At 47.6% G+C, this 13,041-nt stretch overlaps 2 protein-coding genes across 3 annotated transcripts in view; one reads left to right on the plus strand and one right to left on the minus strand.

Annotated features, from left to right (window-relative positions):
- The window catches only part of FBXO15 (F-box protein 15), a 42,938-nt gene extending 39,860 nt beyond the window's left edge, over positions 1–3,078 (minus strand). The window contains exon 1 of the mRNA XM_060118380.1: positions 2,951–3,078. Coding sequence (XP_059974363.1) covers positions 2,951–3,078 — 128 coding nt within the window. The remainder of the gene's footprint in view (positions 1–2,950) is intronic.
- A 252-nt stretch (positions 3,079–3,330) lies between these two features.
- On the plus strand, positions 3,331–11,193 carry TIMM21 (translocase of inner mitochondrial membrane 21). Of its 2 annotated transcripts, XM_060119590.1 has the most exons (7): positions 3,331–3,514; positions 3,885–4,409; positions 7,918–7,980; positions 8,076–8,173; positions 10,406–10,479; positions 10,566–10,671; positions 10,768–11,193. In XM_060119590.1, exons 2-7 carry the CDS (start codon positions 4,109–4,111, stop codon positions 10,861–10,863), a joined length of 738 nt encoding a protein of 245 aa, XP_059975573.1. In that variant the 5' UTR covers positions 3,331–3,514; positions 3,885–4,108; the 3' UTR covers positions 10,864–11,193. The 2 variants fall into 2 exon arrangements, with proteins under 2 accessions (XP_059975573.1, XP_059975572.1); XM_060119589.1 differs by lacking the exon at positions 3,331–3,514 and having other exon boundaries at positions 3,759–4,409.
- The last annotated feature ends 1,848 nt before the right edge of the window (positions 11,194–13,041 follow it).

Raw genomic sequence — 13,041 nt, forward strand, 5'->3', positions numbered from 1 at the left:
GCATACCGCAAAAAAAGAAAAAAAAAAAAAAAATAGATCTCCTGAGTCCCTCATTTCCAGAGCAGAAGACTAAGTCTCTAACGAGGCAGCCAACTGACTTCTTCAAGGTCCCAAGCTAGAGGTCAAGAGCCCCAGGACCCTCCCCTCCTGACTGTCCTCCAGAGCTCCTTCCACGGTGTTACTACAGTTACTATACATCTTATCAGTATGGATTTTGGTACCATTGAAAGCACATCTCCATTTCTCCATAAAATAAACTAACTGCACATTTTTAAGGGCCACACAATCAACAATCAGTAAGTTCCATGCATGTGCTCATGGAGCTTGATCCCAAGCAGGGCCCTGGGGGGCTCCTGGACACAAAGCCTTTCTGTGCCCCCCGTTTCTTTGACTATAGGAAATAGCCTTCATCCAGCCTCCAAGACCTTCCCTGAGTTCCAACCGGCAGATTCAAACATTTGTTAATTAGGGAAGGGAGGGGATACAAGACAAGGGAGAAAAAGTCAAGAGAAATAATAGTTCAGCCTTGGGGCAAGGTCCTGGTGCCCCATCAATGGATACACACATCTTTGAGCTGTTCTGCAGATGCTAAAACGTCCTCCAGGTGGGAGAAGTTAACCATTAAGGAAGGCATGCTGCCCACAAGTACCCACCGAGACACCAGACCAGTTGGAACCAGGTTGATGATGCCGACTCTCACTTACCTCACCACCAACCAATCAGTACAATGTCCACCAGCTGATTACGCCCTCTTTAAACCATTGCTATAAAACTTCTCACTACCCTCTGGAAGGGGGTCCCAGTTTTTGGAGGCGCTAGCCCCCTGTGTTCCCTCTTTGCCTGGCAAAGAAATAAAGCCACTTTTTTTCTTTCCTCCTAAATTCTGTCTCTGTATTTCTATTCGGCACCGGTGTATAGAAGCCAAGATTTCGGCAACAAGCTCTGTACGTCTACAAAGTTAAGTACACATTTAGCTGATATAATTAGTAAGATGACATTTAGTTTAAAACCGCCTTTTTTCAAGTGACAAACTTTACCTGATTGCTTTGAATTAAGTTTGGTATTTTAAAAACCTACTTTCTGGGCCTGATTTTTAATATCTGATAAATCAAAGAAATTGGACCAAGTAGAAATTAAGCCAACTTGATATGCTTTCTGCTATATTTCTTACAGTTTAAGGTATTTATTTATACAAATTCACATTTTGTGTTAAAAAGGTTTACACATATCACACATTTTGTGTGATTCCTTGTTAAAAACTAATTCTTTTGCACTGAGACATTAAAAATAACCACCTATGTAGACCATAATCATTCTTAGGAGCTGACTTTTCTTTACCAAAAAGAACTTACATCTCACCAAATCACAGGTTGAGGTGCAGACTCCCATGCCAGGCATAATTACAGGCATTCTAATTACATCATTTCAACAGAAAGTTCACTCAACTTTCAAAGTAATAAAAGATTCATCATATAACAGTCATTCCGCTTCCACTAAAAGCACATTATATATAGTCTACTTTTAGTAATAGTGGCAAATTAATGTAAAGTTCAAGCTTCCTACTTTAAATTCCTGTCTTTCTCTCCTACATAATAGAAATTTTGCAGGCATTGTCACCATTTTGTCACGAGGCTTGTGATATGTCTAGCGTTACAGCTATTTTCAAGAGCCAACTATTACCGTAATACCAAGGGAGGGGGCCCTGCTTCTGAAACCAGTGTAAGTAGGGTTAGAGGATCCCAGGATGGACAGAGGACATAGTCCTGGACATTCAGGGGAAAAAATATACCTTAATTAGTTGAGCTGGTAAGTAACAGAATACTTTTCTATGCTTAAACATAGACATCTGGTTTGCTAGAAGGCATAATATGCCTGACTTTTTATTCTATAAATGGAGAATACCTACAAGGAAAAAGATAGTCCTCAAGAATGCAAACGGTCCTTAGCATTATCCCTCCACCTGGTAATCTAACTGGGATGATGCGTGCAGAGCTGGGACCAGCTCACGATAAAAGAAAGAGGGATTTAACAAGGCATCACGACAGCACGTGGATATTTCTGACAAACTGGATCACTCGCTTTGTGAAGTGAGCCATTATCCTTGGAGTTAAGTTGAAGTTCCTTTTGGAAAGCAGCTGCCGGCTCCCACTACCCGCTCCTTCCCCAGCTCACTCCTCGAAGTTGCCTTCTCTCACTGTGGAAGAGGACCACCCTTAAGGCCCATGGTACCCCAAGAGAAATGGAACGGAGACGAGCCTGCAGACACCAGAACAAAGAACACCACACGCCCCCGCGCTTGGACATGAAGACGGCAGAGGATTAGAGGTTGAGCACCAAGGGGTGACTGTCTAGAAGGCATCCCTCCAGGGTTTGCTTAGAAACTCAGACCTGGCCTTGACGTCGGAGGTGCAGTTCCCAGACCAACCTGCCTAACAGAGTTACCTGGTTAGGGGTTGAGTCCTCCGTTCGTGAACTGGGAGCGGGAGAGAAAACCGATAATATTTGATAAGCAGAATCTACTTCTCTAAGTTATAAAGTCATAAAAAAGACAAACGGTGACTCCCGGTCCCAGAATTAGGAAGCAACTTTGGGAACGCGTTCTGGAGGGGACCCTGCCAGCGAGCCGCGGGTGGAGCGCGGAGTTGCGCACCAGCCCCCGCAGGTGAGCGCGTCCACTCGGCGGTTCTCGGCTGCTCAGGGTCGCGGGGCTCGCACGCCGCCGTTCCCCGCAGGGCCCACTAACTGAACGAACTGAGGAAAGAATACTCCCGGGAAGCTCCTCTACTTGTATCATGACTTGGGGTAACCCCACGCTTCCAGGTTTTAGAGACTTCCTCCCGCCGTCCTTCCAGACCTTCACCGCGCTAAAAGGAGCGGCGAGCGAGGGAGGCGGGGGAGTGAAGGGCTTTCCTCGCAGGGGCTCCCCGGGCGCGCGCCCCCCGACAGTCACCTGAACCCCGCGCCCCCGGCTGCCTTCCCCGCTCTCCCGCGGGCCGAGCCGTCGCCGCCGAGCGGCGGGGGCCGCGCCGTGAGGCCGCGCCAGAACGGTTGCAGTAGCCGGCCGCGTCTGGTCGCCATGGAGACCCAGGGCGTACGCTGCTCGGCGCGCTCCTCCTTCCTGCCGTCGCACCGCCCCGGGCCACGCCCACCCGACGCCAGCGCGCGCCCCCATGAGCGTGCGCAGAAGCGGGGCAGGGCCGAAGACAATACCGCTTTTCCACGGGCTCCAGGGGCGGTTCTAGAAACTTCCGGGGCCCGGCTTCTACGCACGCCCGACGTGCTGACGCCGAGGACGCCTGGCGGCCAGAGGCCGCTCGGACTTTGTGGCACCGCGTGGGCTTTGTGGTGGCTTTGTCCCTTCCCACCTGCTGGATCTGGGGTAGTTTGCGCGGTTTCCTGTCTGGTTTCCTTAGGAAGAACAAACGCAAAGGCTACATCATCTGCCCATAAGGAACATGATAGCGACAATCAGACCGAGAATTTCTGTTTATAGGGGGCTCTCTAGGCGTCGCAGGTACAAGCAGTTTATAATTGCTAACTTGACTTTTGCAAGTTCTTTTTGAATTACACAGCGCCAGAGGCACAAACCCCGCCCACCACCAACACGGCCCCGCCTTCTTGTCGCGCCAGGTACTGCGGCGCGTGCGCAGAGGCCTGCGCAGGGGAGTCTGGGAGGCGGCGAGAGGTCAGCGCGCGCTCCGGCCGCCTTGCGCTGTGGGAGATGTAGTCCTTGTGCCTTCCCCGCTACGGCAACTCTGGGAGAAGTGTCGCCCTCAAACTACTATTCCCAGGGCTCCTAGGGGTTTCCCCGGTTGCTTTTGGGCCTGGCGGGGACGGGGTGAATCATGTCAGCATAGAAAGTAATCAAAGCACTTTAATTCCAGTAAAAAAGAGGGCCGAAGAGAAGGGAAGGAGGACATCACCTCTTTTCGGGAGACTTCGTCTTGATTTACGCCGCTGGAGCCAGCGTTTTTTCCGAACACGCCGTGCAGAATTACCGGTGTGAACGCGAGGACTGGAGTCCGCGTCCGGCTGGCTGTGTGGTGGGTAGTGAAGGTTTGTTCGTCACAGCTGGCATCTTCCCTAAGCGGAGCGGCTTTCCGTGAACATGATTTGTACTTTCCTACGAGCTGTACGGTGTACGGAGAAGCTGCACAGGCCCTCGGGGGAGCGGTTGTTTTTGGCACACTTTGTACTTAACAAAGCTTGCTTGAAGACTGAGCCCAATTGGAGATGGGAGCCGCAAGAGCAGAAGAGAACGGTGCGACCTAGGTGTATTTTGGGAGTCACCCAGAAAACCATCTGGACGCAAGGACAGAGCCCGCAGAGAGCGAAGGAGGACGGCAGCAAACAAGTGTCTGTGCACAGAAGTCAGAGCGGGAAAACTGCCATCTCAACGTCACAGAAAGGTAAAAGGGAAGTCCCTGTAACGATCAGTCTTTCAGCAAACGTGACGAGAGCTGCCAGTGCCCTTTTACACAAGTTCAGTGCTAAGAATAAACAGTTCACACAAATTAAAAGGTAGAACCGTTAAAGCACAGTTTAGAACCAGAGAATACAGGCCCACAATTTTCTTCACAGATCTGAACTCAGATTTGAAAGTTGGTTTTGATATAATTTTGCTGAATTATGTCTATAAAATTTTTCTCAACTTTTCTCAGTTTGGTGACAGCTATATAAAACTTAACCATTGTTTAGTACTTTATATTAAACAAGTAGATTTCCCAGATGTTAGTTCATCTCATTTGAGCCTCAAATTTACTGTTTCAGACAGACATTAGTACTCATTAGTATGTATAAGGCATATTTCCCCAATTTCACACAACGAAAAATTGAATGCAGATTTTCCCAGTCTCAGTTTTCTGATATCCAGGACAACCACTCCTGTATCTTTAGTCTTTCAGAATAGCACTGCCTCTGGCATTCCCCCTTAGATGTGATACTGCTTTTGATTTACTATTTTGGTCAGTAGGAGGCAGTTCCACAGGCTTCCATTGGACTTTACCCATTATGGTAGCTTTTAATCTGCCTCAAGGGAATTAAAGTAGGGACGGTTGTTGCCAATTACTGAGTATGTCCATTCCAGTTATACGCTGGGAATCAGGGAAATGACTGCCAGGTAAGTCCATGGAGCCAGCTGTGAACCTCTTACAAGCCAGGCTCTTTATTATATAGCCACCATATGTACATAACAGAGGGACCATAATGACTCCTTGGGGTATTGATGTCAGCTCAGACTCTGTCCAGCAGACCTTGAAGTGTTTGGGTGTCCCCCTTTTCCAGCATACAGTCACCAAGTGAATGGCCGTAGGGCTCAGGTGAAGGTCCGGGGGAATCACATATACTTGCTCAGTCTAGAGGCTGGCCTTCCTTCGGTAAATGGATTCCAGGTCTGAAGACTGATTCACGTCCAGAAGTTGAGCCATTCACTATCATGGTTGCTCCCACCTGGCTTCAGTGCTACAGCCGTCCCCATGGCTGTCAGGGCGCTTTGTTCTGTAACGATGTGGAGTGTTTTCCAGGCCCTCCTACAGGACAGTCGGCTGGTGGATTTTGCCCTCGGTGTATTATACCCACTCGAGCGTGCCCATAGTTTGCCATGGCAGTTCTGTCATTTTTACTTCAATTAACGTGGACCACGCTCTCTCCATCTTTCCAAGAGTGAACCTAGCCATGCACCAGCTCCCAGGCTGCTTGTCAGACTTGAGTTTTTGCTCAGAGGAGAGTACTGTCCCTGTTGATCAGCTCTCACTTGTCCAGTTCTGTATTCGGTGACCCTTCACACTGCCCTTAGGATACAGTCGGCTCTGCTGGTGGGGCTTCCAGCCCCTTTGGGGATGGCCCGTTTCCTCTTTCCTCCCAGTTATGTTGTAACCTGGCCAGAGCACATGTCTCGCTAGATGGAAGCCCCCGCCAGGTCTTCAAGGAGGAAGAAGAGCTAGCCTTTAACTGGGAGGCATGAGCTGCTGCTTCACGCCGGAGGGCTCAGGAGAACCTGCGGACTCAAGATTCTGGAGTGCGTCAGCCTTGATACCCCCTTGCCAAGCTGCAGGCTCCCTCTCCTCCCAAGTCATGACCTTGGCCTTGGCACAAGAGGCCTGGTCGGGTGAGAGTCCAGCTTCTCTGCTACTTTTTTGCCCTGGGCCTGGCCCTCAGCTTTTTCTGCCCTCTGGGTGCAACGAAGGAGTCTCCTGTTTTGCTGTCGAGGAGGCGTCTGGCTTTCACACTTGACCTTCATTGGTGATCAGTTACCTCGTCCTCTCACTACCTTTCTCCAGTGCATTGGCAGCCCCCACCACAGCCATCCAGTCCAAGTCCTTATAATTGCTTATTCCCCCTAAATTCCCAAAACGCGACACCCATCAGTGCATTCCCTCCCACCAGTGCTCCAGGCCACCATCGGTGAGAGCCACGACAGTTGTGTGACCACTCCCCGCCGGGCCTCTCAGCTCCTCCTGCCACCAGGGACGAGTCCTCGAGGCCAGCCGGTGGCCAGTGATCCAGCTCCAAAATCCCAGTTTGGAGCTGCTTCCTAGGACCACTCCTGTAGCCCCGTCGTAGGGGGAGTTCCAGGGAAGCAGACTCAGCGGGCAGGAGCTTTGGGGCCCTCCCGTGGGGAGGCTGGGCTGGGCAGAAGGAGAAGCTGAAGCGCAGGGCGTTTGCGATAGGGCCTCCGCTGGTCCTGCAGGAGCTCGGGGGCTGGGCTGGCCCTTGCAGTCCTCTCATCTCAAGGTGTGGGGCTTGGGCACCAGCCAGGCACTTGGTGTGGGGGAGGGCCAGAGCCTTGGATGCAGGGATTCTGCCACCCAGCAACCACATCAGCTCCCCCCACCGGGGGTAACAGGAGCCTCAGTCCTGCGGGGAGCACGTGGGTGGTCACCACAGCACCCCTCATTGCAGAGACAGATGGCAGGAGGGGTTTTGTGTGAAAGTATACGGTCTGAAAGGGTCAAGAAGAGGAAGGCAGACGATGAGCATCTTCTACTGAAGACAACTATAACATGATGCTTTAACAGACTTCGAGAATGCGTGGACTATGAGTGATACTCAGCGCGGGCTTTGCACATAGTACATACAGTCGATGTTTGTGGTTGAATAAACGGGGTAGAACCTTCCCGAGAGCCTAAGTGAAGCAGCGGTGAGTGCGCCAGGTGGGAATCGGGAGCAAAGGTGTTGGGGCAAAGGCCTGATTTGGGTCACGGGGAACATCGCGGCTCCTGACCAGCACGGGCGGTGTCGTGTTCTCAGCGTGCCGCCGGGCTCACGGCTGGCAGTTAATGCTTATTAAGTGTGTTTTGTGACCTTGGTAGAGAATAGAATGAGATGGGTTATTTAAAAAAAAAAAAAAGTGCAGTATCTGTGCAGGTTCTTCATTTTCTAAAGCAGTTCGATTCACAAATCTGCCTGGCCAAGCAAAGTCCTGTTCTAAATTCCGTTCTGCTTTGTTGTTTCACAGCCAGCAGGGTGGCAGGCTGGGGAGGTCACTGACTGTTGAGGATCGAGGCCCATTTTGATCCCTTTGACTGCAGCTGACAAAGCCAACACGTCTCTTAATGTGTGAACAGCAGACCGTATCCAGTGGTGCCTAATCAAGGACTGTTGTTTACACTCAGAGGGACTGGATCACTTGTTCAAAGGGTTTTCTCATCTTAGACAATAAGGAGGCATTAAAATCATAATGCTACCTAAAGTAAAGAATCGATTCCTAAGCCCTGCTCCCAGAATCCTGCTGGGGTTCTTTCAGAAAGTTTCTTCAGGTGGTCCTGACTCACAGATCTGACAACAGCTGCTCCAGAACATGTACTGACCCCCTCATTAGGCCCTGAGCCCACGTCTCACCTGCTAGAGATCCTGAAGCCAGAAGCATCCCTGCTCACGTCCGGCACAAGTGTAACCACTGGTGTTTTCTCTTTACAGTGAAAGAAGCTGGGAGAGATTTTACCTATTTAATAGTGGTGCTGATTGGAATCACCATTACAGGTTGAAAACACAGCAAGTATAAAACCCCTGAATATCTTTTTCACTTTCCATTTGTCTCGCTCTTGCTTTGCTTGAGCTTTTTCTTTGATTTTCAGGTGGCTTGTTTTACACGATCTTCAGAGAACTTTTTTCTTCATCCAGTCCTAATAAGATATATGGGAAAGCCCTAGAAAAATGCAGATTACATCCCGAGGTTAGTCCTCAAGATTGCGTTACACAGACTCTGATAACAGGGAGAGGAATGTGGTGGTGGGAGGGGCAGGCAGAGGTCACGTGCTAGCTCTGAGACTAGTGAATTTATATAATAATAAAACCGTAATGGTTGGATTGTGATTATGTTATTAGCTCTTTGTTCTGTACTTGATTGAACTGCTTTGATTACGAGTAGCACCCAGAGGTCCATGCGGGGGTGTTTCCATCCTAACGGTACCAGAGAGTCATTTTACTCGTTGTCGTCCATAGTAAATGCTTAGAATATACCAGAGTATTAAACTCACTAGTCTTTTTAAAACCCGAATTCATAATCTTGTGATCATAATAGTACTTGTTGATGCTTACTGAGAGCATATTGTGCACCAAGCACTCTGCTCAGTGTTTGAGCACATTGTCTTTATTCAGTCTCACAAGAACCACTTGTACTGGGTGCTACTATTATCCTGTTTGCCGAAGGAAACTGATATTTAAAGAGATTAAGTGACTCAGCTAAGATGACTGAACCTCAGTCCCAGTTTGGGTGATTCCACATCTTAGGCTCTTAAGCACAGCCTGCCTGAGCCACGCCCTGGAGGATGCAGATGTGGAAAAGCCGCCTCGATTCTTTTAAGGATCCCGTCCAGAGGAAGCTTTTCATAAGGCTTTCCAGTCACAGATAGAAAGCCAGTGTAGCCCGTACAGTGCCAGATTTTACTCCTGGGTGGAAAACTTTGGCACTGAAACATCTTACTCATTGACATCTTAATTCTCGTACTTTGAAAGAAAATGGCAGGTAGCATCATAAATATCAGGGCTGTTTCTCACACAGACCAAGGAATAATGTCAGAGAAACAGAACGTGAGGTCCCTGGGGAGGGGAAGCTTTTGAACCCGCAGATCCTCTCAGCGTCCATGCCCTGCCCTGGGTTTCCCTGGGGCACCACCTCCAAATGCCCCACAAGTGTCTCTAATCTTGTCAGGGCGGCATGAGCTAAGGGCCTCTGGCATCTTTCTTTTTACTGGACTCGGGGCAGTCTGAGAACTGTGGAGGAGAAGGCAGAGGGGGAGGTGTCCCTCTGAGTAAGTTGAAACTCAGCAGGGAGTAAAGGAGGTTCCCATTGGAGTTACTGGGAGTCCTAATTATACCTGACAAGAAACCCTTTACAGGGTACAAAAATAAACGTGAGCAGTAGCATAATTCAATGTTAGGGCGCATCTCTAAGAAGAGATGAAGAGTTGCTGTGTTATTCACAAACTTGGTCTTTCACAGATCTTCAGCATTTTGAACAAAACGGAACTTCACAGAATAAACACAAAGAGCGAGATATTATTAAGGTCATAACTTAATTTGCCGCCTAAAAGAGCTCTATGAAGAGTAATTAAACTTCAACAGTTCGATTTTGTCAGCATTTATTAGGGGCCTGTTGTTTGCCAGGCACTTTGCTCGGTTGAGAAATAGAAAATACTTGTTTTGATACAGACATGTTTAATCTATTAAATTATTTGAACAATCGTTTCAGCTACACAGTTCTTAAATATGTCTCATCTTACATATTACTCTCTACATGTGCCTGAAAATTTTGATACTGAAGATGCCCAACAGACCAAATAAGAAAAATTTCCAGAGTTGAAGCAATATTTGTTTTAGTTTGGTATCACATTTCTATTTTTTTGAAAAGGTTCCGAAGTATTTGCATTTTAAATTCAGTAAAAATTACATTTCCACTTCATTGTGAGTTTTCCCATTGGGAATAATGGATTCCTACCTCTAGATCTGGTTTGTTTTAAATAACTCATTACTTGTTTTTATTTGTGTATTTAATAACTAAAAAATTATTTTGATCTCATAGCTTTTAGTATTAGACCCCATTGGGTAAATTTCACTAAAAATGTTCAGACATTTAAATATTTGAACACTTTGTTACCTCGTGTTTCTTTTTGTAAAAGGGGAGTGGAAACAGCTCCACTTCAGCCTAACTGTTCTGAAACTACAAGTAACACCATAAAGTTACCTATTTCATTCTCTGTGCATGAAAAGTTTGAGTGTTAATTATGGGATGATTTTTGCCTAATAACTCTTTTCCCAGTTTTCTTATCATTGGAGATATCATTTTGAAAGAGTCCCAGGCTTTTTTTTTTTTTCTGAAATAAACCACTCAGTTTGTCAGAAAATATTTCCCTAGGAAGCTTAAAAAAAATAGCCCTGACTGAGGAAGCATCACCTTACTCTGCAGGTCCTAAGTGTCTTCGGCGAGCCCGTTAGAGGCTACGGGGAGATGACGAGACGTGGCAGAAGGCAGCACGTCAGGTACTGCAGGTGGCTTGGATTCGAGAGCTTGGGGTGATGTTTAAGTGGGAGGATTTCAGGCTTGTGTGTTTTCATTGTCTTGACAGTTTTATTGAATACGTAAAAGATGGGCTGAAACACATGCGTGTGAAATTCTACATCCAGGGCTCCGAGCCCGGGAAGCAAGGAACTGTGCATCTTGAAGTGAAAGAGGTGAGATCGTGTGGGGATGGGGTTTCTTGAACGCAGACTCAACGTGAAGCGCCAAAGAGCAGGGCGACACCCTGATACTCATTTTTTTTTTTCCAGAACCCAGAAAGTGGCGAATATGAATTTCAATATATATTTGTAGAACTTGAACCATATTCTAGAAGAACTATTGTCATTGAAGATAATCGATCTTAAGACAATTAAAAGAACAAGCAACCACGTGTTTCCTGACGGATGTGGAAAAATGCACATGAAGGCTCTGATCTTCACAGCCCTCTTCCAGAGTCTATTTCGAATAAAACAGGAAGGAGTGTAGCTCATAAAAGTGAAGGCAACTGGGTAGTTGTTGCATTTAGACAAACTGAATTAGAGATTTTCTTGTACAGTGAAAAATCATGAAATAGAGCACACCTTATGTTAAATCATTGAATTGCTGATCATGAGCAGTGTTTCTGCTGTACTTAACATCATCTTTTATAAGGAATTTTTGTTATTAAAAATTTTACACCACGTAAATAAGAAAATAGAGGTATTTAATGCTTTTTCATATTGTATAACTGTAAAAAGTCTGTGAAATAAAATTGAAACTAACAGATGTCAGAAGCAGCTTCCTTCCACATATTTTGGAATCTGACTTGAGAAACACTTGTAAATATTTGAGAAATATAAGGAACCAAGTGATACACTCTTCAAAATTATCATAGGTAGGTATACGCATTGCATGGTTTTTTGTTTTGTTTTGTTTTTGCGGTATGTGGGCCTCTCACTGTTGTGGCCTCTCCCATTGTGGAGCACAGACTCCGGACGCGCAGGCCCAGCGGCCATGGCTCACGGGCCCAGCCGCTCCGCAGCATGTGGGATCTTCCCGGACCGGGGCACGAACCCGCGTCCCCTGCATCAGCAGGGGGACTCCCAACCACTGCGCCACCAGGGAAGCCCAACGTTGCATGGTTTTTAGTAATCTAGTTTGTCTCATGTTTCCCCCTCTGTGAGTTGGGGGCCTTGTGCACGGTAGGACACGTGCATGCTCTAAAGTTGGGTGGGCCTGGGCTCTCACCAGGTGTTGGGCCTCTGCAGGTGCCTTAGCGTTATCAGACCTCGCTCTGTCCTGTGTACCCGGAGCCAAGTACAGGATACGTAAGAGCAGGAACCTGGCAAGTTTGGGTGGAAGGATGATTTTTAAAATGCTGTGGTATGCGGTCTCAGTTACGGTCTTAATGGCGTGTCCCTGCAAAATTCGTATGTTGAAATTCTAAGCCCCAAGGTGATGGTGTTTGGGGCAGGCGGCGGTTGGGGGGGCTTTGGGAGGTGATAGGTCATGAGGGTGGAGCCCTCGTGAATGGGATTGGTGTCCTATAAAAGGGACCCCACATTTTCTAATAAAACTTTTTTTGTTACAACAACAACAAAAAAGGGACCCCATGGAGCTCCTTCTCCCCTCCGCCAAGCGAGGACACAGTAGGACATCTGCAGCCTGGAAGAGGGCCTGAGTGTGTCCTTAGCCTAGTCTCAGCCTTAGATTTTATCTACCTTCTTACCCTAAATCCTCAAGTCTCCCCAGACTTTATGCATTAGTATACAGATATGTCAAAACCCTGTTTTCTGGTCTTCTCCACTATAATAACATTGTGTTGTTCTTTCAGTAGCCTAACTTGTATCTAAGTTTACCATTTCGGCTACACCTTTTTCTCTTTCCTGCATACATTAATTTTAATCCATCCCCTACTCCCTGTTCCCACCGCCCCTGTGTGCTGGGTGCTCCCAGAGGCCTTCGGCCAGGAAGTTAGAATCGGCTTCCACACTAGTCTCTGCCCTTTGTCCCTCCCCAGCTAATCTCCCTCCTCATGGCACAAGAGCCGCTTTCTAAACTCTGGTCTGATTGCGCCCTGTGCCCACTCATACCCTTCAGTGATTCCCAGATGCCCCGAGAACGGTAAATCCCTTCAGGTCCCAGTACTCTGCCTCAGTCCCCTCCCCCTGGTCCCCTCTCCCCCAAGCCTAGTCCAGCCACCCTGGACCAGCTCAGACTCCACGGGGCCACTCCTTCAGACCCTTAAGTTCCAAAGTTCCACTGGTCGGCTGTTTTAAGAAGGTTATGTGTGTTTTGCTACTAAACATTCTCAGGCACTTGGAATTGTCTTAATGCTTAATCAGGCCAGTCTTTGACGGGGTAGGATTTTTCCTCCCCTCAGTGGCATTTTCAAAAGCCTTCTACAGCATTCCATAAAATTCCTTGGGGTCACAAGGCATTATTTTTGCCCCATAATTATTGACAGTGCATTTACAGCGCACAAAGAAGTAGACTGCCAAATCTCCCGCAGTCCCGGCCATATGTTTGCATAGCCAGAAGCACCTCTTTTTTTTTTTTTTTTT

The sequence above is a fragment of the Mesoplodon densirostris genome, chromosome 15 (assembly GCF_025265405.1).
Source record: "Mesoplodon densirostris isolate mMesDen1 chromosome 15, mMesDen1 primary haplotype, whole genome shotgun sequence".
Classification (NCBI taxonomy): domain Eukaryota; kingdom Metazoa; phylum Chordata; class Mammalia; order Artiodactyla; family Ziphiidae; genus Mesoplodon; species Mesoplodon densirostris.